Source organism: Danio rerio, chromosome 13 (genome assembly GCF_052040795.2).
Source record: "Danio rerio strain M-AB ecotype USA chromosome 13, GRCz13ab, whole genome shotgun sequence".
Taxonomy (NCBI): Eukaryota; Metazoa; Chordata; class Actinopteri; order Cypriniformes; family Danionidae; genus Danio; species Danio rerio.
This window is the reverse complement of record NC_141033.1, coordinates 35,422,635-35,445,651: the sequence shown is the minus strand read 5'-3', so window position 1 is coordinate 35,445,651 and position 23,017 is coordinate 35,422,635. Positions and strand designations below refer to the sequence as shown.

The 23,017-nt window shown below is 36.5% G+C and overlaps 2 protein-coding genes across 13 annotated transcripts in view; one reads left to right on the top strand and one right to left on the bottom strand.

Moving 5' to 3' along the window:
* The window catches only part of rock2a (rho-associated, coiled-coil containing protein kinase 2a), an 84,422-nt gene extending 70,453 nt beyond the window's left edge, over positions 1–13,969 (top strand). For 2 of the 9 annotated variants that reach the window (XM_087277501.1, NM_174863.3), the window contains 7 exons: positions 1,289–1,457; positions 1,758–1,828; positions 2,195–2,283; positions 3,670–3,748; positions 3,890–4,148; positions 6,740–6,947; positions 12,754–13,969. In XM_087277501.1, the coding sequence (XP_087133627.1) occupies positions 1,289–1,457; positions 1,758–1,828; positions 2,195–2,283; positions 3,670–3,748; positions 3,890–4,148; positions 6,740–6,947; positions 12,754–12,757 (879 nt within the window). In that variant the 3' untranslated portion in view covers positions 12,758–13,969. Of the gene's footprint in view, positions 1–1,288; positions 1,458–1,757; positions 1,829–2,194; positions 2,284–3,669; positions 3,749–3,889; positions 4,149–6,739; positions 6,948–7,556; positions 10,700–10,768; positions 12,618–12,753 lie in introns of those variants that run through there. The other 7 variants (XM_087277502.1, XM_087277496.1, XM_087277497.1 and 4 more) reach the window with 7 other exon arrangements.
* A 186-nt stretch (positions 13,970–14,155) lies between these two features.
* On the bottom strand, positions 14,156–21,789 carry slc66a3 (solute carrier family 66 member 3). Of its 4 annotated transcripts, none has more exons than XR_015505094.1 (8): positions 21,531–21,781; positions 19,477–19,559; positions 19,324–19,393; positions 19,155–19,212; positions 17,275–17,395; positions 17,157–17,198; positions 15,244–17,072; positions 14,156–14,907 (listed from the first exon to the last, which is right to left on the bottom strand). XR_015505094.1 is itself a non-coding variant. In XM_087277813.1 (8 exons), the coding sequence occupies exons 1-7, from the start codon at positions 21,674–21,676 to the stop codon at positions 16,981–16,983; spliced, it is 612 nt and encodes a 203-aa protein (XP_087133939.1). In that variant the 5' UTR covers positions 21,677–21,781; the 3' UTR covers positions 14,156–14,740; positions 16,974–16,980.
* Positions 21,790–23,017: the final 1,228 nt, after the last annotated feature.

The following is a 23,017-nucleotide window of genomic DNA, read 5'->3' as shown; positions in this document are numbered from 1 at the left end:
CATTAATCAATTTTTATAGGGATTTTTTATTATTATTTTATTTATGTCAGCTATTTGTTTCTCCTCTGATTACATTAATTATATTTGTTTTATGTCAGGAGTGCCCAAACTTTTTCATATAAAGGGCCAAAAACTGAATATCATTATGAGCCCTGGGCCGAAGGTAAATACCAAAGTATTACTGCTCAATAAAGTAAAGGGGAACACTTAAACAACACAATGTAACTCCAAGTGTGTTCCCTTTATTTTTTGAGCAGTATATATTACATTAAAGTTACTGATTCATTTCATATAAAATAAATTAAAAAATTACTTTAAATTGTATTAACTTATGCAGTCTTCTTCTTCTTCTTCTTCTTCCTGTATGGTTGCGGGGTCGGCTCTTTGGAACAAGTCCTCCCTTTAGACTTTGTCCATATGATAACAACTTTTTTACACATTCCGGCCGACCTGTCGTCTGTCGCCACTTATACACTCATACACTATGGACAATTTAGCTTACCCAATTCACCTGTAGCATGTCTTTGGACTTTGGGGAAAACCGGAGCACCCTGAGGAAACCCATGCAAACGCAGGGAGAACATGCAAACTCCTCACAGAAATGCCAACTGAGCCGAGGTTCGAACCAGCAACCTTCTTGCTGTGAGGCGACAGCACTACCTACTGCGCCACTGCAATCAAACATAAATTATTGCAATAAAACATAACAGTTGAGTTCAATGCTGAATACACTAGTCAAGTAGAATCTTTGCCTTGATACGCTCACGAAAGTCTCTGCATTGTCCTCTATCCGTCAGGTGACAGTATGTACATTTAAACCAAATCTGATTAATTTACAATATTTAATTGAAATGCTTAATTTCAGTCAGCTTTTAACAATAAAAAGTTGCATTAGATTTGAAATGACATTCTCAGATGGGAAGGTGGGTTAAATCAATGGTTACTATGGGCCAACTTTGGCCCCCAGGCCCTAGTTTGGGCAGCTCTGCTCCATTTAAAAGTATTAATTTCAGAAATATTGTTGACTGAAGCATCCCTATAAATAATGCTTCAGCATATGATAAAATGAAGGCTTCAAATTGACTCCATGACTAGTATTTCTATCAGCTGACTGTACTTTCACAAAATTGACGAACTCCCCAAAAATCCAGATCTGACCACGCTTTTATTCTTACTGTGGTTATTGCATTGTATTTACCATATTATGTTGTTATTATAAATGTAAAACTATGTTGTCAAACGTATCTGAAAACTGATCAATGAAGCTACCACTGTTTATTTCTTTCAGCAACTGTTGGATGAGTCTCAGGTGCGCATTGAGCTTCAGATGGCTCTGGACAGTAAAGACAGTGATATTGAGCAGCTGCGGAGTCTGCTGAACTCACTCAACGTTCAGTCGCTGGACTCGGCCAGTATGAGCAGCGGTCCAGACATGGACACAGATGAGTCTTTGCTTGGTACGATTACAAACCTCTGCTCTTTCTGATTTGCTCTGTACTCTTTCAAGCATTCTGTTCACTTTGCTCTTTGTGCTCTTTTCCACGTCATTCCACGACACACTCTCTTCTTCCTTCTTAGTTTTGGTCTGGTTTTCAGTTCAACTTTCGGTCTTTCACCCTTTACTTCAGGTGACCTGCATGGTGTTCAGTGCATGAGTTTACACCTCTTAAAACTTGACTGGACCTCATGCTTTACCATGACAGGTGAGTTTCATAAAGCGGTTTTATAATTCAGATCTTCCTCTGTTTGATGTGCAGAGATCAGATTGGAGGGTTGGCTGTCTTTACCTGTCAGAAACAACACCAAACGCTTTGGATGGGAAAGAAAGGTATGTTTTTATACATACATGTTGTTGTTGTTTTTAAAGTGAGCATTTGGCTAACATATAAATAGATTGTATACTGTTAAATAGAACAGTACCTGAGCATGATGTCACAATTAGCCAATAGTTTAAGTAACCAGTGCTTTGTTGTTTCCAAATTAATCAGAATGAAACAATTGCAACAAAATATATAATTATAATATAAGAAACAAAAAAATGGTGTTTAATTGTTTAATGCTAAATGTAATTTTGAATAATTGAAACCAATCTATGACAAACATTTTTGTTAAGTAATGACACCGCATGCTTATTCTGCATCTCTCCTCATAATGCAGCATTCAGTGAGTCTTTTGATCTTTCTTTTATCTCTAGTATGTTGTGGTGAGCAGCAAGAAGATCCTCTTTTACAACAGCGAACAGGACAAAGAGCACTCCAACCCGTACATGGTGTTGGACATAGAGTGAGTCACCCATCTCACAACAAACACACAAACTTAGTCATTTGCTAAAAAAAAAGAGTCTCCACATGTCCTGAAAACAATTTTCTAGTCCTGGAAAAACAATGGAAAAAGTCACGGGAAAACTCCTGTTGTAATGGATTTTTTTTATTTTTATCATCATTTAAATGTTTTTGTTCCATGAAGAACAGTGTGTGTTTGGTCTATTAGTAACAGAAAGTGCTTTGTTCAGAGTTTCTGAGTTTGCAAACAAATTATTTTTAAATCCATACAAGGGATCTGCTTGACAAACTACAGAATGAATGATGGAATTGACCTGAGAAAGAATTTTTTAATATTTTATATATATATATATATATATATATATATATATATATATATATATATATATATATATATATATATATATATATATATATATATATTTATATATATATATATATATATATAATATTAAAAAAAAAAAATATATATATATATATATATATATATATATATATATAAATATATATATATATATATTTTTTATAATGTAAAAGCTTCTTGCATCGCCATGGGTTTTTTAAGAAATATATAGACATTCAGCATAAACCTGTTTTACACAATTCTGAGCGATATTGAAGTCCAAATAAGATGCTTCTTTGATATACAGCAGATCATACATTTATTATGGTAACACTTTACAATAAGGTTCATTAGTTAATGAATTTACTAACATGAACTAATCATGAACAACACATGTACAGCATTTATTAATCATAATTGAACATTTACTAATGCATTATTAACATCCAAGTCCATGCTTGTTAACATTAGTTAATGCACCATGAGTTAACATGAACTAACAATGAACAACTGTAATATCATTAACTAACGTTAACTAACATGAACAAATACAGTAGTAAATGCATTGTTCATTGTTTGTTCATCTTAGTAAATGCATTAATTAACATTAACTAATGAACCTTATTGTAAAGTGTGACCTTTATTATTTATCTTAAATAACTGGCCAGTTTGAATTACAGTTGAAATACAGTAAGTAGCACTTGTATACAACTTCACAGAAGGACCTTTTGCAGATTTTCTAACACTTCACTAAGCAGAAAATGCATTTCCTAACTTCCTTTTTCTCAATTTCTATTACCAAACAAAAGTAGTTTCTAAAAAAAAAAAGCAGAACATTTCTTAGCAATACACACTAGTGTATTAGTGTAAAAAATATATTACTTTAGCGAATCTGTGACTCTTAATTTTTTTTTATTTTTAAAATTCCCATCTAACAAATTTGAAAATGCCTGGAAATTGATCACTGAAAAAGTGGGAACACTAAAGAAGTTGCCTTTTTAACTCCCTCAATTCATCTTGATTCATCTGTTATTCCCTCAACAGTAAACTTTTCCATGTGCGCTCTGTAACCCAGACGGATGTTTATCGCGCTGACGCCAAAGAAATCCCCAGAATATTCCAGGTATAACAACAAACCGCAGAAAGTACAGACAATATGTCGGTGTGCTTTTAGGCTTGTAGACATTTCATAACATATACCATAACATACAACATAACATACGATATAAGCAAATGTCTCACGACTAGTCACTGCTTTCCTCAGATTTTGTATGCTAACGAGGGCGAGAGCAAGAAAGAGCAGGAACTGGAGCCTCTTCCAGGTGACAAGTCAAGCTACATTTGCCATAAGGGTCACGAGTTCATCCCCACCCTCTATCACTTCCCCACCAACTGTGAAGCCTGTACCAAACCCCTGTGGAACATGTTTAAGCCACCGCCTGCCCTCGAATGCAGACGATGCCACATCAAGTGCCACAAAGACCACATGGATAAGAAGGAGGAAGTCATCGCGCCCTGCAGAGGTGAGGACAAGAGCTGTGCTTACTCCACTCATGGCCAGTCATTTTATACAGGGTATCTGCAGGGTCCTAAAATGTCTTAAATCTCAAAAGCTAAATTTTAGGTCTTAAAAAGTCTTAAATCTAATGAAATATTGTGTTGTTGATCTTAAATCTTTTTTTTAACAGGTCTTTATTTTCCTTTGTTCATGTATAGCGTTCTAATCTGGCTATTAACACTCATACAATCACTGACAATCCCAATCTCAATAAAACTTTTTATTTAAAAATAGATATATTTACTATCATGTTTTAATTACTTTTTTTACAGTAACATTTGGTTAAATGTTCTCCATTTATTTACTGCTGAGGATACTGACCTGACCTATATTTGCTATTAAGTTATTATTGTATTATTCAATGAATTAAATGTAATTATTTTTTCATTGGGCAAGTGAAAATCTTCTCCAACTGGGGAAAAAGTCTTAAATTTAACTTGGTGAAACCTGCAGAAACTCTGTTTACAGTTAAAGGGAGAGTTCACCTAAGAATAATAATTTTGTTACCATTTACAGTACTCGCACCCTTCATCTTCCAAACCTGGTTGCATTTCTGTTGAACATGAAGGAGATTGTAGGAAAAGTCTGACTTCCATAGTATTTGTTTTTGTTTTTACTGCTGCTTTTTTCCAACATTCCTCAAAATATCTTGTTTTGTGTTCAACAGAGGAAAGAAATTCATAAAAATGTCCTCTCAAAACTTATATTTTAGCAGATGAGATTACATGGAGGCTTTTATTTTCTTACAAACAAGGGCAACAACAGCAAACAAACAAATCTGGGAACAGTTTGTAAAATCAACACTCACCAAGCATCAAATGTAAGCTGGTGAGATAAGAAACTTAGCCAGAAGCTTAATAATAATACTGACATTGATAGAGAATGGTTTCCAGTAGGGATGTCCCGTTAGAGATTTTGCCCACAAGTCTGAGTCATTTGATGTTGAGTTTCTATCGATACCCAAACCTGATCAGATACTTCTATAATACATAAAATAGAATAAAGAAGAGCGAAAAAACAGATCCAATATATTCCTTATATTTTATTTAATTCACCTTATTTTAACATTCAAAAGCTCTGTTAACAAACAGAGCACTTCTGTGAGGTAGCTTGAATAATCAAGTAATTACTAACAATAATTCTTCACTTTTGGATTTTAGTGCGACAGTAAATAAATTAAAAAAAATGTAATAGAAAAACAACTAGTTGCTTAAAATACCCAGCAGGCAATCCCAAATTTACATATCAAAGTTTGCTGTGGCAATGTTGTCATCATCCACTTTATAATACCTCCAGACCGCAGACATGTGCTTTCCGCTTCAAGCTGCTTCCGTGTTCTACCTTGCCAGCATTTAACCAGTAGCGTCTCTGCAACAAAGTGATTTCAAGCTGCACGCGTTGCTGTTTCTGTGAGTCAAGGAAGGGGTCTAATTCTGTGCCACCTCATGTGTGTTAAACCATAATGAGAAAAAATATATATGCAAATATGTTTGAGTCCTGATCGGGACATAAAAATCGTCGGGAGTCTGAAACTGCATGATCGGGCCCGATTTCTGATCACGTAATCGGATCTGGACATCCCCAGTATCCAGGACGGTATGTTCAGATTGAGAACTTGCAGAAAAAAAGGCATTTTATAGAAATCTGCATAATGTTCTTTTTTTTATTTATTTATTTATTTTCATTTTACATGCGCATTTCATGATAACAGTGTTTTCAGTGGCTCCGTTTAGAGGGAATGATATTTCACACACACTCTATCTCTGCCATTTATTTCAGTCATTTATTATCTGGATCTGAGAATGCAAAATGAGTCAAACATACTGTGAACTTTACAGTTTCATGACTGGTCATTTTTGTCAAGTGCTTTTAGCAAAAGAAGCTAAATGACAGATTTAGGCTGTCTGTGAATATTTTCAAATATACCTATACAGAATATTAGAAGAAAATATCCAAGTAGAAATTAATCCTGTTACTTGGCAAAATGTAGTGTTAAATTGCCAAAAAAAACTAAAATGACTAAATTATTTATAAAAATTTTAATCATACAAAGTCATGGAATAGTTGTTAAGCTGAAAATTATGAATGTTCCTAAATACAAAACTTTCATTCATTCATTCCGCCACTGCGGAATGAACTACCAAGTATTCCAGCCTATGTTTTACACAGCGGATGCCCTTTCAGGTGCAATCCAGCACTGGGAAACACCCATACACTCTCTCATTCACACACACACACATTCATACACTAAGGCCAATTTTGTTTATTTAATTCCTGTACCGCATGTCTTTGGACTGTAGGGGAAACTAGAAACCCATGCAAACACAGAGACAACATGCAAACTCCACACAAAAATGGCAACTGGTCCAGCCGGGACTCAACCCAGTGATCTTCTTTCTGTGAGGCAACAGTGCTAAACACTGCGTCACCATGCTGCCTGAATACAAAGATTTATTTATCGTAATTTAACCAACCTCGAAGCTTTGAACAGCATTGCATGTTTGAATTAAACTGACCCATTCTAATGTTTTCTGTGCTTTCTTTCTTTACCCTCAGTCGACATGTCTACAGCTAAGAATCTGCTGCTGTTAGCTTCGTCTCAGGAGGACCAGCAGAAGTGGGTTAGCCGTCTAATGAAGAAAATCCCCAAAAAACCTCCAGCCCCAGACGCCCCTCACCGCTCCTCTCCTAGAGTCCCTGTCAAAGTACAAAGCAGTCAATCCATGAGGAGACCCAGTCGGCAGATACCCGCCGGCAAACCCAGGTGAGCTCGGAGTCTCATTTTTATGCACAATCATGTGAATCGTGTGGCCGTGTTCATCCTGTGTTTACATGTGGCAGATGTAGCGTTTACGCTGTGTCAGTTCAAAGATACTGCACAGATTGTTGGTCATCACAGTCTGTCTCTAGAGTAAGAGGATTACTTTAAGGCCTGCTTCATGTTCACGTCTGGTGGCCAGATCATGTGAAATGAAATCTCTCTTATCATTTACTCATCCTCATGACATTGCAGTGTTACATTTTTAGAGCATGTATAAAAAGCACGAGATAACTTTTGAAATAGTTTTGCAGTTATTAACAATTTGTGTTTTTTTTTTTTGCCCTGAAAGTCACAATTAATTGATGTCAAATCCACAATTTTAAATGATGTATTATATTTCCTGGAAAATAATCACACCTACAGTTGAAATCAGAATAATTAAACCCCCTTTGAATTTAAAAGGACATGCGTTTGAGTGAATGATGACATATTCAGTGATTGCTTTTACCATCTTGTTCTGTAAACTTTGATTCCAAGATGGCTGTGCTTAAAATCAATGCAGACACTTTGGCCCCAGTTACACACTAGAGTGCTGCTCTATATGACACACAGGTTTGTGCACAGCGTAACGGAACCAGCAGCGTGTACGGAGAAATCGGGCTTCATCTACCACAAGGGTCATGAGTTTATCCCCTTATTCTTCCACTTCCCCGCCAACTGCGAGGCCTGTCCCAAACCCCTGTGGAACATGTTCAAACCTCCCCTGGCTTTGGAATGCCAAAGATGTCAGATCAAATGCCACAAAGAGCACATGGACAAGCGTGAAGATTGTCTTAAACCCTGCGCAGAACAGTTTAACCCACAGTTGAACACGGGGTGAGAGGAGAAACGCAGCTCCGCCGGAAGTTGGACGGAGAATGTATTGATATTTATTGGCGACTGCTTTAGGAGTCTTCAGAACCATCAGTCAAGGTTTCAGTCGCGGTGCTTTGCTAGCAGAATAACATTGGCGGTCTCTGCAAATGGTGGCTAACTGGATTTAAAGCTTGAAGAGTGTTACGCTGGGCTACTTTTGTAACTTGGGATGCAAGATAACATCTTGAGAATTAACAAAGCACTTTTTTTTTCTTTTGTATTAAACTCAGGTTTACGAATGTTAACACTGAATTTAAAGGTTGAATTTAAAAAAAAAAAGTCTCAATTAGAGATTTAAATCTTTAACTTTATTACTTGTATAAGCCTAATGTATATTTCGATTTTATTATAAGTATTAATATTGCGTACGCTAGGATATGCTAGTTCATGTGTGTGCACTGAATCATCAAAAAAAAAAGCCAACAAAACAACGACCTTTACATAAGATGAAAAACAGTAGATGCTCATGCTGAAGATTATTCGCAACTCCAAATTTTATAGAAATTCATAGACAAGAATGCTGTCAAAAGGATTATAGTGCATACACTGAAAAGTGAAGCCAAAGCACTGTGCTCACCCCCTGGTGGCTGGCTGCAGTTTAGATCAAACCCCATGTAAACAAACAACAAAATAATCGAAATATTTTTGGTAGTTCTTTCCATTCTAATTTATGTTCAAGTCATACATTTTTCTAATTAGGTTAGGTCTTTTGTTGTTATTTGATGCTATAAAAATGGGGTGTGATGTCATCATTGCATGCCTGTTATTGGATCTGCAAGCGTTTGGGTTCTGCGGCTTCCACTTTTGGTCATTTCTGCTCAGACTCAGGCTCCAGATAGCGTCATTAGCCCCTTTCACACAGTGATACCGGTAAATATCCGGAAAATTTCCAGAACGACTTTACCGGTATATTCAAAAAAGCGCTGTTCACACAGGCGAGGACGTTACGGAAATTTTCCGGAAAAGAGCATTCACACATCCATTCCAAAATACCGGTAAATTCTGACATCATTCACCACAAATGAGCTTTAAACGGCTGCGCTTGTATTTGTAAACATTTGACTAAATTACAAACTCTGTGGATGATCAATATTGTGAACAACTTTCGCAGGATCACTTTCGCATGTCGAGATGTTCATAATATGTGCGTGTGCAAGCGCTCACAGGCTGATTCACAGGCACACGCAAAGTTTGAAGGTTAACAAACAACGGCTTATCATAAGCATGTCATCGATGATTATTTACACAGTTGGCATAAAGAAGAACATATAAACATGATCTGACTAACTTCTAGCAGCTAAATGTGTCTGGAAAAATATTCAAAGGTTTTTATTCTCACAAACCGCGCGGACGTAAATGCGTCTGACTGTTATGATTGGCTAAAGCAGATGTCTCACGTCAGCACGTTCTAGACGTGCACGCGCTTATTCCAGTAATCTTCCTTCTGCATTCACACAGCGCAGCATTCCGGCAAATTGCTGGTAATGTTACAACTTCTCTTTCCGGAAAATAGCCAGAACGAATTTACCGGTATTTTCAATAAGGACCTGTTCACACATACACACCTTTCCGGAAAATTGCCGGCAATTTTCCGAAAAAGGTCTGTATGTGTGAAAGGGGCTATTGACACAAGATGGCAGCAGCCACACCTTACAAATTTTGGCTTCACTTTTCTGCATTGAAACTAAAATGGAACGTACCATTTTTCTTGCATAGGCTAGGATATGCTTGTTCATGCGTGTACACTGAACTATCGGAAAAGAATTCAGAAAAACAACAACCTTTACAAAAGATGACCAAATTAGTAGATGCCCATGCTGAAGATTCTGCGCAACTTAAAATATAGAAATTCATAGACAAGAATTCTGTCAAAATGATTATAGTCCATACACTGAAAAGTGAAGCAATACACGGGGATTGCCCCTGGTGGCTGGCTGCAGTACAGATCATAAACACTGTGTAAACAAACAACATTGCTGCCGCTGCAAAAAAAAAAAAAGAAGTTTGGTTTTATTATTGCATGCTTGTGATCGGATCTGCAAGTGTTTGGGTGGGTTTTGATACTGCAGCTTCCTCTTTCGGTCACTACAGCACAGACTCCAAATGTGTCATTAACACAAGATGGCAGCAGCCACACCTTACAAATTGTCTTCACTTTTCTGCATTGGAACTAAAATGGAGGGTACCATTTATCTCCATCATATCCTAGTGTATGAATTTAAAAATATTGTTTTTAGTATGCTTTAAGCTGTAGTATACAACTTGAGATGCCTAAAGATACTTTTGAGTAAACTAACCATTAAAAGTAAGTGGTTGAGCTCCGTTATTATCAAAATTAGCTCTAGTCTGGTAAGGTGTCGCTCCAGACCTCAGTGAGTGGGGACGGCTTGACTCAATGATCTCTCCTCCACCTGCAGGCCTCTGGATCTGGAGCTTCAGGACTGGCACTGGGCTCTGGATGACGTGGATGATGTAGATTATGACCATGAGTTTAATTTCTGAGGAGCATAAGCAGGGTTGAACAGGGTAACCGTTTACATAGTGACTCTGTTCCAAAACCTCATAAGCACCTACTTAGGCAACATTTAGTTTATTTGTCATTATCTTATACACACTATGCATTTTTATTTTTAAATATTGGCTTAACTAGAGATAAATATTTTATTTAGCTCCTTTAAAAATGTATATCACTACATGTACAGCACACCATAGAAATGTGATGCCTGAATTAGTTTTTTTAATAATTGAATTGTTTTATATTAAAACTGAACTGTTAAAAGGGTGTCATATATATTATTTTCTAGACTTTTTGAAAAGTTTGTGTGTGTGTGTGTGTGTGTGTGTGTGTGTGTGTGTGTGTGTGTGTGTGTGTGTGTGTGTGTGTGTGTGTGTGTGTGTGTGTGTGTTAGATAAAATATACAACAGAAACACTATTATTGTGAAATACTATAAAACAAACTAAAGCCAACTGTAGTTACTCACCTAAAACATCTCATTCATGCTTCAAAACCTAATTATCGTGTCAATATTTTGGCCAAGGCTACGAAAACATAAGGTGTAGTCATCAAATAAATTCTTGGTAAACATCTTGTCACTCTTGTTGGTCAGGCCAGAGCCACAAACATGTTGCTGCAGTTCAGGGTTGTGGATGTTCTCCATTCTCAAAAAAAATAGTGATTGTGCTGTGGGCAGTTTACATATACAGTAGTCAACATTGGATCAAAGTGGATGAAAATGGTCTCATATTAAGTCAAGAATGGTATTGCTAAATAGTTTTTAGATAACTTTGAATAAACATTTTGATCTACTTCAAATGTTGAGTACTATATATGCTCGTAGATTTTATTGGTTACATAGTTGATTCTAATTGTATTACAGTTAGAGTTCATTTACCAATTTAGCAGACATTACAAACAATTTCACTATCAGATATTTATGGTGTAAACGTGTGTGATAACGAATATTTGATAATTGAATAAATTGTGAATAAAAAGTGTGAATTACACAATAAAAAATGATTGGGAAGTGGTGAAGAGTTGGACAGTTTAAATGAGAATAGTCCAAACTACAAAAAATTGTACTTACTGTTTGGACACATGCGCCAAAGCATTTGCAATTTGCTTACATCAATTAGAAATGCCAGTCTGAAGTGAACAATGAGCTAATTGTTCAGAGATCAATTGTTTTGAACAATACAAACTCATTTTAGGAATTGAGCCAAAGCAATTGAGAAAAACTGAATCAGAGCTGGATTTTAGCACCATAACTCCAGTTTTCAGTGTCACAAAATGTTTTGGTGCTAAATGTTTTTTTAAAGTGATATTGAAATATAGATGTAACACACAAGTCCATATTATTACTTTTGATCACTTCAATGCTTTCATTGTAAAAAAAAATAAAATTCAACCACAAACTTGTAAACCCTTTTCGATATATAATCCATTCAAAATATCAAACAAAATTAGATCTGTTCTACTAAATAATTAATCCTATCAAACTAAAAATGTACAGTTTTATTCAGTATTTGTAAGTCGCACTAAACCCAAGGCTGCTTGTATGTTTTGGAACAAAGTCTGTTTTTGAGTGCAGTGGGATTTGTTTTCTGTTGAAGTAAACTTAAGCCTGCATGACTATTTGTGTGAACGATTTGGCCAAGATGGGAATAAGAAGAATTTCCCATAACCCAGCAAACATTTCTGTGCCAATTCCTCTGCTCATGCACACCCTCTCCACCCTCCTTCAAAACAATCATTTCTCGTCTATTACTGATTGAGAGGGGTGTGTTCAGAGATCTGGGCTGCATCCGAAATCGCATATATGCCTACTATGTAACTGTAGGTCTGAATTCACAATACTAACAAAAGAGTAGTCAAAAACTATCAAAGGTAACACCTCCAAATTTCATTCTTACTACACACTACTTTCTACTAAATCATACACCCTATTTTAATGATTGCAAAGTAATTTAGAAGACATTGAAGCCAATATGCCATTTGGGATGCAGCAGGTGTTTGGGGTGCTTGTGTTTCTTATTTGACCTCTGACCCTCTTGCCCTAGTCCCCCTCGAATGGACCCTCCAAAGATGAGGCGACAGGATTCCTCCAACAGCCTTCTCAACAACTGAGTTTACAAACTGTCTGTCAAGACGTCATGTCAACTGTACTGTATAAGAAAACAATCACACATTGTGTATCAAAACAGTATTTTTTTAGGTCTTTTTTTTTGTTTCCCTTTTGCAATAAAAGTTTGCAACCTGTCGTGTGTTTGCTTCTCTTGAGCATGCAGTGCTGTGGTGCTTTTATCATCATCATCATCATCATCTGTTTCTTTCCTCCTGGGTGAAAATATGGGGAAACTAACTGTCTCTTTCTCGATTTCTCCCTCATTCTCTAGTTAACCTTGTATTGGGATTCTGGTGCTGCTACATGGTGATTTGGGGGTTCTTCCTGTCACACCAACACAAGACCTTTGTCGTAAACTTTTTCGCACATTTTGGCAAATCCAAAAAGAGTGAGAGATGCACAAATGTTGATGAAGGCTTTGCTGTGGTGATTTGGCTTTTATTCTCGGGGTTGCTTCAACTTGAAGAGCACAACAGAACTGAAAGCTCGACGTCGCACCAAACTTAACGCAAAGACTGAACCCACTGGAGCGACTAACCGACCGGACAATGTGGACGACAGCTGGTTTGTTTGTTTTTCGGGTGGACTGTAATGGCTGAATATAGACGGTAGAGCAACACACCACATAAACGGCTAGAAAACACCACTACATATGTTTCTCATAAGCGCAACTGTAGTGTTATTCCTCCTGTAGTGTTTTATTTTTACCTTTGTTTACCCCCACTGTGTTGATCAAAGCTTGATTTAACCCTCGTAAATGCATCCCATAATGCTCTCCCGCTCACGCTGTGTCGTATGAGTTGAATGTAATAAACAGGACAAGACGGCTAAATCGAGAAGTGAGCTGTACGTGTGGACAGAAGTTTTACAAACATTTCTAACAGCTGATCTTCAGTCAGTTTTTGTTGGCCAGTCATGATTTAATTCAGCTGTTAAAAGTTGAAATGGCGAGTTTCATGCTGCAGTTTCAGCTAACGTCATCTTGCAAGCACATAATGTTCATAAGACAGTGGAATGTGTGTAAAACCATGTTTAATTTCACTACAAGTATTTGTGTCCGTTTGTGTGTGATATTTGATTTTCTTTTTTGTGTTTGTGAGTGGGTGTCGTCACCCTAGCAAACAGTGTGTATCTCTGGGTGTGCTGTGAATGCATATCTGTGTTCTTCTACACGTTATATTATATAAGTATATATATATATTCTCATATATATGAGGATATACTGCGTATATGTGACCTGCCATCTTACCAGTTGGTTTGCTATTTATACAGGTCTGGGCACTTTTTATTTTGATTTTAAAGCGCTGCCTCCAGATTTGCATGTTTTATATTGATGTACTGTTTGACCATAAGATGAAAAGCATATGTAGCCGTGTTGTTTGGAGACCCTGTATAACATTTGCTTATTTTTGTAAACAAAAGTAGTCAGTTAAATAGATATATAGCTGTGAATGTAGTAGAAGGAAGTAAAGTTTTAATATAAATAATGTGGTCTTTTTGTCTGCCTTATTTTTATGATTTATATATATATATATATATATATATATTTCTGATACACATATGACATCTCTACTGCCTACTGAATGCACAGAAAGGATGCTTATAAAATAAAATGAAAATTATTTGGTTAAAGTACATTAACACACACACACGTTTTGAATGATTCTCAAAAATTCACACAAAATATTATTTTATTGATTTATGAAATACCAAAACAAAAGTCACTGACATCATGTTCATATAAACTATTAATAATCCTCTTGTACTAGAAGCACATTGATATGAGTGTGGAGTTTAAAAATGTTTATGGATTTATTGCTTTTATTTTTATTATGTGAAGCAGCTTCTCGCATCGATCATCGCTATAATAAAACTGCATACAGTATTTCAGCATATGTAAACATCATTCCTGAATGAACGACTACAGTCTGTTCAGTATCCTGACAACATTATTATTTTAACAGTCGTTTAGCTGAAAATTGGTCAAAAATATTTGCTTCACACCAAACTACTTTACAGTATATCTTAAAAACCAAAACAGAATTTATAAACAGAAACCTCAAGCATCTGGAGGTACAGGAGAGAATCCTCTCTGGAATGATAAGGAAGTGTTAGGGTAAAACTGAGGGAATGTCCACTGTTTCATAACACTGACTAAAGCAATTTATCAGTTTACACATGGCCATCTTTTTCTTCTTCTTCAAGGAAATATTAGATTGAAAGAATTGTTCTGCATAGACACCCATTCTGGTCCACAACTAAAAATCAAAAAATATATAAATTTGCATTTGTCATAAAGAATGCCAGTGCTTGCAAGGAAGCAAAAAAAAAAGACAAGTACAAAATGTAAAACCACAAATGTGAATGAAGGCTAATTATAGCTAATAAGACTAGACCAATAGTCTCAAACTCAATTCCTGGAGGGCTGCAGCTCAGCATAGTTTAGCTTCAACCATGTCCAACTCACACCTGCTTAATAGGTCTTAATCTTGTTCCTGGAGGTCTGGTGTCCTGCAGATTTTAGCTCCAACTGGCCTCAAGGATGTTTCTAGAAAGCCTAGTCAGAGCTTGATCAGCTAGCCCGGGTGTGTCTGATAAAAATTAGAGCTAAAATCTGCAGGACACCAGACCCCCAGGACCAAGATTGAGAACCCTTGGTCTCTAGTAGTCTCGAACACCTTGATTATTTGGATCAGCTGTGTTTTATTAGGGTTGGAACAAAACTGCAGAGCTGCTGCCCTCCCGGAATCCAGTTTGAGACCCATAAACTAAACCAAAGGTGTCATACTCAGTGCCTGGAGGGCTACTGACCTGCGCATTTTAATTTCAACCCTGCTCCAACACACTTAAGCTGTGGTCACATCAGACTTTTCTCCCCATAGACTTCCGTTCACACGCACAAGAATGTATCAGAGCAGAAACACAATCTCGTGTGACAAGTTACGCAGTTCGCTGCATTGCAAAGTTCAAGCTTGGTGAACTCTGACCTGCAAAATCGCATCATGTAACTGCGTGAGACCAATCGCAGATCAAATTATGACCGCTTGAACAAAAGTTTAAAATAAGTACCAATCGCTTGCTTTATTTCAAAATATCATCTTGTTTAATTCCGCCCCTTTTCGCAGCACCGTATAACAGAATTTCGCATGCTCAAACTTTAATGTGACCGCGACATTACCTGTAGGTTTTAAACAAGCCTGAAGGACTCAATTAGTTTAATCAGGTGTTTTTAATCAGGGTTAAAGCTAAACTTTGCAGAGCTCCAGCCCTCTGGGAACCCCTGTGGACTAGACCAATCACTATTTCCCCCAACAAAGTTATTAAAACATGAATCTTCTAAAATTGCAAACAAATTGGGGAAAACCCTTCTTAAAAAAAAAAAAGGATATTTAAAGCTCCTTGCAAGTACTGAATATTTGATGTGGAAAACTGTGAGTAATAGTGCATTCTGATAACAATAGATTTGGTTGTAGTACAGACTCACTTAAAGTCAGTGAATCTTTAAGGTTCCCCCAAAAATAAAAGTTCATTTATTTATTTTTTTAAACTCTCCCTTCACTTGTTCCAAACCTGTTGGAGTTTCTGTCTTCAGATGAACACAAAAGAAGGTCATTTGAAGAATGTTGGAAAACGATAGCATATTTTTCCCCCATAGTATCGCTTTTTCCTTCACTGTAAAAAATGCTGGGTTACACGCGATCGATTTTGTGTTGGGCCAACATGAATGAATTAAGTAAACCTTTCCGTGTTTAATTGATGTACTCAGCGTGCGAATTATACAATGACAATTGAAAGGGTAACTTTTTCGGTAGTATGGTAATCATTTTTTTTTCTTTTTAAATGTATCAGTTTTCAGTGTTTTGTCATTTACAGACTATTTTAGAGGTTACTGTAGGTCAGACTATACAAATTATGTGTCTAATTTGACCCTTTTTTTTTTCTCTACGTGCAGATTTAAATACCTGTTTTACAAGAAATGTGTTTTTTAAATACTTAAGATGTGTATCGGAGCTCTAGAACTGCCAGCTTCAGACTATTATAGGGGGGTCAAATGTATATTTGTATAATACATTTTAAATTCTTAATATTTAAGATATAGATCAGAGATCAGTGAAAGCTATTTCTTAATATTAAAGAGCTGACCCCCTATACATTTTGTTTTGATGTCCTTCAGGGGGGATCAAGCATTAATTAAGGGGGTCAATGCACCCCAAACTCCCCTGTAATTTGCAATGTAACCCCAAAAACCTTAAGAATTGTATTGTTGCAGCTCATTTTAAATAAGTAGTTTGAACAAACAGCAAACATCATTGAGTGTTCTATAGATGCCAAATGATCTTGTTTTTGTGTTCAACCAATGAAAGAAACTCATAAAAGTGAATCAGCACCTGAGTTTGAGGAAATGGGTACATTTTCATTTTTGGATAACCCATCCCTTTACCATATCTTACACTGGAATAACAAAAGTGCTCAATCCAAACAGCACATGACCTTTGTCTTAATCCTGTTTGACTGCTTGAGGTTTGTAGTAGATGACCGTAGCCGTAACCCACATGTTCAGAATGGTCATGACGATAAACCGAACCAGCACTGAAAAAGAAAGACAAAAACAAGTGAGAAACGTCCACCTAAAGCAAACAAATGACCCCATCCCATCAGGAAACTCTGACTGACCTTGTGTGTCTCCTGTGGTGATGATGGTAGTGAAGATCCGTGCTGTGAAGGACAGAAAACACTTCATATCAGCATGACTGACTGGAGAAGTGTTTCATTCTTGGTTTGTGTGTCTTACCCATGCATGTGTATGTGGCCAGAGCCCATGTGAGAGAGCTGACCTGACCAGAATCCTTGGAGCGCCACAAACACTGAAGCTGAGCCAGTTTACTGCTGCCGCTGATCAGCGTACACAGACTCTGACAGAGAACATTCATCAGTTAACACTGCTGGACAAATGAATGCTGAACTACAGAAAGATCTGCTTTACCTTTATTAATCTATTAAGTTCAACTAAAGGGTTTTTCAAATTGTGCTTAACCCCAGGTGATGGTCAGTCAAAGCCACGTCAAACTCAGCTCCTGGAGGGCCGCAGCTCTGCACGTTTTTGCTTTAACCCTTATTAAACACACATGATCAAGATAATTGAGTGCTTCAAGCTCGTTTAAAACCCACAAGAATGCCGAGTTCAGACTGCATGATTTTCAAAACAGTCACGTCACATGCTTTCATTAGTGGTGGGCAGAACAAGGCGTCATGAAACACTGAAACAGTCGAAGCCAATGTGACGAAGCTTCGAAATGTTTCAAAACCTGCCTACAGTGTCGTCTAGTGGTCATTTTTATGTATTGCTCTGGAACAGCTCCAGCAAAGAAACAGACTAGCATGCTGAGATAATCCGCTTGTAAAGTTGTGACTTTAAGTGCTTGTTACTGTTATTGTAATTAGCTTTTGTACATGTTTTTAGTCTGTGGGAGAACACTGGAGTACCCTGGGAAAACCCATGCGAACACTGGGAGATCATGCAAACTCTGCGCAGAATGTGTCGACTGCCTCAATTAGAGCTTGAACCTTGGCTCTCCCGCTGGCCCTCCAAAAACGAAGATGGGGAATAAAGCTTGGGCAGGATATTTATAGTAGTTTGAGAATGATCTGATAGGCTAGCTAATGATTAGCGATAAAGGTCAGTTGTAGTTGATCATATCACGTGCGCCTCTCGAAATTAGTGTGTACAACTTCACTTAGCAATTTCTCTCCTAATTTATTTATTTTTTTCGACCCAGTTGTGATATTGCTCTGATGACACATCAAACTTCCATGGGTGCTTCTGCCAAATTAACAATGGTTACCAGTTTGGTCCACAAATAGACCAAAAAGAAGCCTTTTCTCAACTGAAGCCATGCTTGTTGATATTGTGCTCTTTACCTTCGTAACTCCTCCCTCAACTTCTCGTAAGCCTGGATGCTGCTCTCTCATTGGCTGTAGGTAATTACTGATGTTATTTTCAATCAGAGCACATTTCCCATGGTATGATTTTGAAACACAGACAGTTCCAGATATTTAGGATGTCAAATATCTCACGGGTGTTAGGGAATCTCAGATCCCATCTTTGATAGTTCACACAGTGATGAAGTGTTACTCTTGTCAACGAGTATTTGCCTGTGATTTTAGGCATTTGTCTGTGATTTCTCAAAATCGGGGCTAAAATCATGCAGTCTGAACTCAGCATAAGTGTGTTGGAGCATGGTCGAACTAAACTCTTCAAGGCTGCAGCCCACCAGACATGCCTGATCTAAGAGTTTAACATGAGGTTTAAAAAAAAACCTTTTAAGTATTTTAATAAAGCAATTTGTCACTTAGTGGCTAACTAGTATTAATTTGTAGAATCTTACTTGTACACTTAAGTATGATTAGCTTATCTCTCAATGAGGGCTAGGGGTGAGGATTAAGCATATTTCACCCAAGCTGTCAAAGAGAAAGACTGTCAGCGAAAGACTGTCATTCCAGAGCAGAAGCAAATGGTTGGATTTTGATTGAGATTAGCCCAAACAAACAGTTTTTTTTCTCAGTGGTTTAACCTCAGAAAGGATTAATTGTTCATTTTAAAATGAATAATGTATTCTAACATATATTCATGCAGACTTTAATTTCCACACAGCAATACCAGCATGTTCTCACCATGGCCAAATCAATCACCCACTTCTTTACTGTGAGCAGCTGCCATCCACCCACAAACCTGATACGCACAGTCAAGGAAATAGAAGATCATCAAATATGTTTTAAATCAGGCAGGTTTTGATGTTATTATTGAGACAATATTTCAGACAATAACAAGCTTGAAGGATACAGTGCAGCATATATGAGACTGTGCTTGAGGTTTCTGTTATAATGCAGGATCAACAGGAGCACAATGACATCTGTGGACACACAAGATGGAACTGAAACACTCACAATCCAAGACCTCACCTGTGAAGAAGCAGCAGAAAGCACACTCACTCACCTTGTGCAATGAGGATGGGATACTCCAGGTAGGTGAGCGGTGGATATTCATAATACATCTGATAGGACATGAACACTATGAACCTACACAAACACACACAAAGTGAAGAGTAAGAACGAATTGCAAAACTTTTCACCTATGATGAGAAGAACACATATTTGATATTTAAAACCAATTATTATTATTCTTTTTTCAATATTCATTTAAAATGTAATTAATATATAATAGTATTAACAATAATAAAACATAAAACAATTCATTATATAAAAAATATATTACATTCAGTATAATAAAATACATTGAAGTCATTTATTTAAATAGGCAACGTTTTATTAGCTTAAGTCAACTTAATTTGAGTTATTTTGGTGTATCATTACAAACAAAATACAATTAAATATTTTGGCAACTAGCTGTAACAAAATGTTTTTTTTATATTTTATTTCATATAACATTTATTTTGTTATAAGTCATGTTTTAAAGACTTGGTTTCATTTTTAGTAATTGCTATTTAGTGGTTTTGTCAGGGTTGCGTCATTGCATGTCTGTAAATTGCAAATTAAATGGACACACGGTTTCAAATTCACCAATGGATAAAACCAAGAAAACTGCCATGAATTTTTTATTATTTATATTCATACTAATATGGTAAAACTTTACTCAAAAAGCAGCGATCTTCATAAGATACAAATTAGTTAGGTAAACTCAAAGAGCTACAGCAGTTCCTCAGTGACTCAGTTGACATCTAAATACATCTAAATAGAGTCATTTTCACCATGTGTTTAATTAAATATGATAATTTTATTATATGAACAATGTTACTACTACTATGTACTTTTAGTGTTTTTTACATCACTATTATTATTATTATTATTACTATTAGCACCTCAATGACAGACTGCAGCCGCTCATTCAGGGTCTGTTCACCTGCTCTTTCATTTAAGAGAAGGTCTGAATCGTGAACTCAAGAGTAATGTGATGTATTGTGATGTAAGGTAAAGCTGGTTTATTTTCGCACATTCGTTCATTTTTGACAGTCCCTTTATTGTTTACCATGGTAATTTGAATATTCGATCTGAAATATATGGAAGCCTGTTCCTGCCAATAAATAATAATAATAATAAAATAATAAAGTCAGAATTCTGAGTTATAGTCAAATTCCAAGTTATACAGTAAGAATTCTGAGTTATTGTCAAAATGTTAAAGTTCTAAAGTCACAATTCCAAGATGTATTAAAGTCAGAATTCTGAGTTAAAAACTCACAATTACAAGTTCTAAAGTCGCAATTCCGAGTTATAAAGTCAGAATTCTGAGTTATATTCTGAATTCTGACTTCATAATTCGAAATTGCGACTTTATATCTCGGAACTGCACCTTTATAACTCGGAATTCTGACTTTATAATTTTTTTTTTTTTTTTTAAAGTGAATAGCAAGGGAAAGGGGCTTCCATAAAAAATAAGATTAAAGCTTGACTTCAAAATAACTGACTGTGAACAACGTTGTACTTTGATAGTCGTTTGGATGCTATAATGATTTCCTAATCTTACATTTATAATACTTTTGTGAAATGATATTGTAAAGGAGAATGTGCGAATATAAAACCGACTTTCCCTGAAAATGACTCAAATTAGATGCACAGCACTTCAATGGCAGACTGAAGACACACAGAGTCAGTTCACGCTATTTTCTTACACTCAGCAGAGGACCTGAACCATCAACTCAACTCAGGATGTATTGAGGTAAAGCTGATGTTATATTCGCACATTGGTTCATTTTAACGGTCCCTTTAGTGTTTACCACGCTAAATTAAATATTCGGTATTAGGGTTGACTAAATAAATGACTGTAAACATTGTTGTACTTTGAAAGTCATTTGATGTATATGAGTTCCCTATTCATAATTTTCTGAAATTAAGGATATATTATATATTATATTATTAAGGAGAATGTCTGAATGTGCGAATATAAAAGCAACTTATCGTCAAGGTGTGATGTGATGAGATGGGATGTGATTGTGATGTATTGTACAGTGCAAAGTCCAGTGAAGTTGTCCTCACCCGAGCAGCTCGAGCAGGAGGCTGTTGAGGCTGACCCCCGCAGCAGCTCTGGCCCGTAGCAGAACGAAGATCTGCGGGAACTTCAGCACCATACACACAAACAGAGTGCTGAAATTCGCCACATGAAGGCTCAGATTCCCGTCCATCTCTGTCTCCTCCAGAGTCCTGCGCCTTTAATCCAGCTCTGTGAATCTGATCCTGGCTGCTGGCACCGAAGAGTCCCAGCTGTTACCATCGGCACTTCCGCACACATCAGCGCGCGAGATTTGACCCTCTACAGCGCCCGTACAGCTCGACTGAGGGATGCTGCTACTACAATGCTTCTCTTATTTCTGAAGACAACAGGTCGTTATTTGAAAACAGGGCATCTTTATTGAACTTTCCTTCAGCTGAGGTAAATAAACAAATGTGGTGATAATGAAATATTCTGAAACTTATGTAAAACGCATAATTATACAGACAAAACATAACATATAGACTACTGTACGGGATTGGCAATTGGAAATCCTTTGCCTTGTCTCCTCATCTAAACATCATCTATATATATATATATATATATATATATATATATATATATATATATATATATATATATATATATATATATATATATACATACATATATACAAAAAGCTATTTCATAGATTTATTTATTTTAGACAGCACAATACTGTTTACCTCAGACGTGTTCTGAATATTACACTGCCTGACAAAAGTCTTGTTGTCGATCCCAGCTGTAAGATTAACAAATAATAACTTGACTTCTAGTTAATAATTTGGAGAAGTGGCAGAAGGTAGATTTTCCAACGAATCATCTGTTGAACCGCATCCCAATCATCACTAATACTGAAGAAGACCTATTGGAACCAGCATGGACCCAAGATTCTCTCAGAAATCAGTCAAAATTTAAGGAAAAATCATGGTTTGGGGTTACATTCAGTATGGGGGCGTGTGAGAGATCTGCAGAGTGGATGGAAACATCAACAGCCTGAGGAATCAAGACATTTGTGCTGCCCAATACATTACAAACCCTGGAGAGGACAAATTCTTCAGCAGGATAGCACTCCTTCTCATTCTTCAGCCTCCACATTAAAGTTCCTGAGAGCAAAGACGGACAAGGTGCTCCAAGATTGGTCAACCCAATTATTGAAAATTATTGAGCATGTCTGGGGTAAGATAAAGAAGGCATTGAAGATGAATCCAAATAATCTTGATGAACTCTGGGAGTCCTGCAAAAATGCTTTCTTTGCCATTCCAGATGACTTTATTAAGTGATTTGTCTTATATATAGTCATACACAATATTCATTTGTTTTCCACTGCACCGTGACTTTTTATTGTATTTACTGTACATTATATCTGTTAAGTGACAAAACTTTATCAAAGCAAAGTCAGACCTTACTGTCCAAATAAATCATTAAAAATCGATTCATCATCATATTTTATTTTGGCAAAATAAGCATAATCTAGAGGTTTTTGTCTTTCATA

Coding starts and splice junctions, on each gene's coding strand:
- slc66a3 (XM_087277813.1), bottom strand. CDS start 21,676: ATGGACGGGAATCTGAGCCTTCATGTGGCGAATTTCAGCACTCTGTTT. Junction 19,213..19,323: donor AGTCTCATATATGCTGCACT/GTATCCTTCAAG, acceptor TGTGCGTATCAG/GTTTGTGGGTGGATGGCAGC. Junction 17,396..19,154: donor GGGTGATTGATTTGGCCATG/GTGAGAACATGC, acceptor GTTCTCTGTCAG/AGTCTGTGTACGCTGATCAG.